The sequence below is a fragment of the Temnothorax curvispinosus genome, unplaced genomic scaffold, assembly GCF_003070985.1.
Source record: "Temnothorax curvispinosus isolate PA1 unplaced genomic scaffold, ASM307098v1 QBEX01016580.1, whole genome shotgun sequence".
Lineage (NCBI taxonomy): Eukaryota > Metazoa > Arthropoda > Insecta > Hymenoptera > Formicidae > Temnothorax > Temnothorax curvispinosus.
Genome location: NW_020226360.1, coordinates 1 through 4,943, shown reverse-complemented (window position 1 = coordinate 4,943; position 4,943 = coordinate 1). Strand labels below are relative to the sequence as shown.

The 4,943-nt window shown below is 32.4% G+C and overlaps 1 protein-coding gene and 1 long non-coding RNA gene across 2 annotated transcripts; both read right to left on the bottom strand.

Moving 5' to 3' along the window:
• Positions 1-1,671: 1,671 nt before the first annotated feature.
• LOC112466808 lies at positions 1,672-2,349 on the bottom strand. Its single transcript, XR_003042189.1, has 3 exons — positions 2,242-2,349; positions 1,942-2,097; positions 1,672-1,842 (listed from the first exon to the last, which is right to left on the bottom strand). It is a non-coding gene; the product is annotated as an uncharacterized LOC112466808 (long non-coding RNA).
• Positions 2,350-3,206: 857 nt separating this feature from the next.
• On the bottom strand, positions 3,207-4,584 carry LOC112466809. Its single transcript, XM_025035131.1, has 2 exons — positions 4,314-4,584; positions 3,207-3,567 (listed from the first exon to the last, which is right to left on the bottom strand). The coding sequence occupies exons 1-2, from the start codon at positions 4,568-4,570 to the stop codon at positions 3,207-3,209; spliced, it is 618 nt and encodes a 205-aa protein (XP_024890899.1). The 5' UTR covers positions 4,571-4,584.
• Between the last annotated feature and the right edge of the window lie 359 nt (positions 4,585-4,943).

Below are 4,943 nucleotides of genomic sequence, written 5' to 3'. Positions count from 1 at the left end.
TACGACCCTTCAGGAAAGTTTTGAAATTTAGAGGCTAGATAATTGGAAGAAAGAAGGACGTGTGGGAAAACTTCACATTCGCTTGCTTGTAGTATAATTCCAAGTGTTTGTAATATTTTGTTATTAGCAATTCATGCTTTAGCAATGTAACAATAATTTTATAAATGCACGAATTTCTGTGTGAAAGTGAAGCAATTTATCACATTTCTAATAAATCAGGACTAATGAAGCGCAAAGATAGGATATATATATATATATATATGTGATTTCGATATTAGGATATATATATATATATATACATCAATAATTAAACTATAAATAAAAATAAGATTTTAAAAACTAATTAAAATAATTTTAATTAACGCACTCACTTTACTTACCGCTGAGTTATCCAGAACGCAACGAATTTATGCAATTGCTTTTACGTGTGCCAAGAAGCTGCATAAGCAATCCACCAAGTTAAAAGAAATTCTGCGAATTGAAATGTGTCGAAAAATAAAGATAGTGACAGAATTCAATAAACGCTATTGTAACAATCCGGAACAATCTAGTAATTAAAATGATTAATTTGTGTGGGCTGACGCCGAACTAGGGGAGCATAAGAAACACTATGCGATTAATCGTGCTTTTACGAGTTATATATTATAGTCATTTATATCCCTTTTTACACTCGATTCTGTCCAAACAAGTGCATTAGAAAATATCTAACGAAGTTAGGATTTTTTAAAAGAAAAAAATTAAAATGAATATGCTATCGCTGTTCCTCTTAACAACAGAGGTGTATTTCCCAATTACAGCGATGATTTATATCATTAGATACCTGTGTAAAGACTAGTGCGTCGTGGGAGCTGTTCAAACGTGTACTGCCGGCAAATTGACCAATGAAAGTTGCTCATAAAATATTTTTATTGTGCGTGCAGATCTCAAATGTACCCGTCGCGTTTTCCTTACAATTTTGTGGGAAAGAGGGAACAGATAAGATGTTTTTCGCCTTTGGTACCGACAGTATAGCCACAATGCAGCCATGAAGTGCGCATATATTAAATACATATAATGATACCTGCGGAAAAATACGTGTATTATTGTCTCACGAAGAGAACGTCTTCGATTTTTGTCCATCACGGCATCACAACTTTTCATAGAAATCGCTCACTGGGCAGCAAACGGATGATAAAGTCCCAGAAGAAGCAATAATCAGTGCTACAATGCTGTATGTTGATATAACTTATGTTGATTTTATCATTTTATTGTTAGTATTACATTGCGTTAATTCACGATAGTAATGTCACGCGGTGAATGTTAATTTTTGAAACTCTATTACTCTGATTTTGTACAGATGTTCTATAAATCTGATGTGTTTCTGTATTATATGAAATATAATTATATGACGCAGAAAATCTTTATTAGGAACTCTCTATTAAAATAATATTGATGCTAATTTGAATATTAATAATTTAATATTGGTAATTTAATATTGATGATAATTTGTGCATTCGTTATCATGCATGTATCCAATATGCAAAGGAAGGAATTTTTTCGCATAGGATACCTAATAAAATATTTTAATATTTTACCTTAAATTGTGCGAGAAAAAATCCATGATTTTTATGACACTTACGCAGAATCTGATTACATTGTAATGTATTGTAATTTTAGAGAGAACGATTCAGATTATTGTTTAATATTTATATTTGGAGAAATATACTGTATTACAACATGAATTTCTAGAACTACTGATATATGTATAATTCATAATTTTTTACTGTTGTTAAATAATCGATCATCTAGTATTTATCGCATCGCCAATAGCATCGACAGAAATGATCCCGAAGCATTTATGATCTAAAAAATTATTTTTGCATTACCGATTTCAAAATCTCTGTTTTTAATATTAAAAAGGAATTTTATCGTATAGATGGAGTTTCTATGTATAAATCTTACACTTGTAAAAGATTGCAAGGATAAATCCATCATCTTCCCAGCTGTAAGTGTCAATTGTTTTTGCGATCTTAACATGATAAATAACAGGACACGACTATCTTTAGTTTTCATGTCATACCATGCAGAGTTGTACGCCGCAAAACCAATTTCTTTGCTCTATAAAGATGGAAATAATAGAGAAATTTTTTATGTTTTAATATTCTTCACAATATTTTTTTTAATTAGATGAAATATTATTTATCATTAACAATTTACGACAATTATTACTACTTTATTATAAATATTACTTTATTGGCTAACCTTGTTTTTCAGACATTCTCCAGCAAAGCAGAATATATACGCTTCGAGATTTGTTATAACGAAAAAGAAAGAAGATCTTACTATTTGCTTTGTCGCATCAGGACTACCGATTGTCTACGACATAGCATAACAACGATGTGCGAAAAATTATTAAATATAAAGTTAGTATATAATTAATATATAGTATACAAGTATATTAATAAAAATAATATATTTAATTATTATATTATACTAGTTATCTATTAGTTATCATATTATACTAGTTATTGTATTAATTGTTATATGTATATAAATTAATAACTCTTTAGAATACTTGTATATAATAAAATGTAAATAAAATTAATAAAAGCATAATTTAGATAGCTGAATTAAAGTTAAATATTAAAGAGTAAATGGAGATTTAATATTATCATATTGTTTGCAATTATATTAGAGAAATACTATATAAGTTTACATTTAAAATCATCTTACTCACTGTTACGACAAGGAAAGCTAGCGCACAGATCATTAACATGTTTGACACAAATAGCAGCAGCGCAATATGTGTATAAAGGCTTTCTATATTCTTCGAAAAACATATAATCTTTTTGTGCTTTTCAATAATTTTAGTCGTTGCGGCAGCGAGTGATTCACCTTCACTCGCATTTCCGGAGGGTGTGAGCTGCGTTAACCAATAACGCAAAATATCGATTTGGCCAGCTGTATGTAAGGTCTGAAAATAAAGATCCCGTTGCTCATGAAATAATCGACATCCGTAACTGGTTTGTATTCAAGCGGTGCAAAAGGATGCGGAATGGTATTATTAAAATACACGGAAATAGTAAATCGGGTGACAGATAATTTAGCTCAAATTTTAGATTTATCGTGCTGGGCTTTTAATGCATACAATGTAGTTACTGCATAAATAAAATTTTAAAATTATTGTTCAAATTATGTTTTTGACCTTGAATATCGTTTCTACATCCTCAACTTACCAAAGTTAATAACAAGGAATTCGTTGTACCAGCCGACCAGGCGTACATGAATAACATACACACTTCTGTTAGTAAAATAAATCTATATGTGTGTTGCGTGTTTACATCGAAAGGAACTTCAATCTTAGTGATAGTGAGGAAGATTAATTCCGTCGTGTTACTGGTGACATCGACATTGGCCAGGATGACACCGATACTGACTCCAACAACTGACATTGTATGAAGGATGAGGATAATTTTTGTAATACGTCCCGACGTTTTAGCTTTGCTTGCTGTCTTGCGCATGCTGATATCGTCATTATCACAGTCACTCCAATCCTTCTTCATTATTGTTAGCACCTCGATAAATTTTCTGTGGATGATGGTGCTCACCGATTATATTGTCGATCTTAAAGTAATCTTAATTTTCACACTGTAAACACTCATCTTTTTGGACATTTATTATTTCCAAATGTCATACAGTCAGTTAAGTAAGAGCGTGTACAGCATAACTGGCAGTTAGATTTGAAATATCGCCCTAATTTTTGCGTGAGTCGATGGATGGAACTTTTTTGTCCTGGATGTTTTGTCACGAAAGATTCAGTTGGTGTTGGAATTCTTGCCTGAGAAAATAATTCCGTTATTTACTTGAGAATATGGAATGACTGTTTTTTTTTAAGTAAGAGCGTGTACAGCATATCTGGCAGTTGGTTTTGAAATATCGCCCTAATTTTTGCGTGAGTCGATAGATGGAATCTTTGTCCTGGATGCTTTGTGACGAAGGACTCAGTCGGCGTTGAATTCTTGCCTGAGAAATACGTAAACCGCCATGAGTGCCGCATTTAGTCGAAACCATATGCCTCGAAGATGCCAGGCAATTATTGATGCCGGTGGTGACTGGACACATTATTGATGGAAAAGCATTTTTCTTCTGATGAAGTACAACAAATCCATGTATTTAAAAATTATTTAAAATAAATTTTTCTACACATTAACTTGTACACGCTCTTACTTAACAGACTGTATATGTAAACCAAACTTTCACATATTCCAACCAGAAAGTTTAATGGGATACTTTTGTAAATTGTTTCCAACTTTGTGTATATACACGTTACTTACGACTGATTTAACCAAAGCACAAGGCACTTAAAAAACACCTTGCAATCTGCCAAAGGAAGAGACAAGCAGTCCATATAGTCCCAAAGTGTGGCAGAATGCATATGTATTGCAACGTAACGGTAGCGACAACACTGAAAGGTTATCATTGAAACGATGAAAAACATTCTACAGAATAGAGCGGATGATGCGCCTGGCCAAGCACCGCTCAAAGTGAGCATAAATTTCATCGTGCCATCGAGCGGATTCTGACGAACCATAATTTTTTATCTCTTTTTATTCTCGCTTATTCGTACAAGTAAATTTGTCAATGTGACATGTAGCAGAATAAACTGCTTGGAATTACTACAAGCAACCGAATGTAAAGTTTCCCTACACGTCCTTCTTTCTTCCAATTATCTAGTCTCTAGATTTCAAAACTTTCCTGAAGGGTCGCCGACATGACCATCGGATATACATAGCTATATCTATCTCCACATGAATCATTGCATATTCAAGTAGATAAAATGTTTTAGTGAAGCAAAAAAAATATGCTCCAATGCTCAAATATGATGGACAGTCCGATGAATTATAGTTTGTATCTCGGTGGAAACTATACATCACAGAATATCTGCCTAAGACTGGGAAACAGAG

Bases quoted from the DNA above. Each gene is read 5' to 3' on its own strand.
- LOC112466809 (XM_025035131.1), bottom strand. From the start codon at position 4,570: ATGGTTCGTCAGAATCCGCTCGATGGCACGATGAAATTTATGCTCACT. The intron at 3,568-4,313 runs GTAAGTAACGTG...CATCATCCACAG, and splicing joins GTGCTTTGGTTAAATCAGTC to AAAATTTATCGAGGTGCTAA.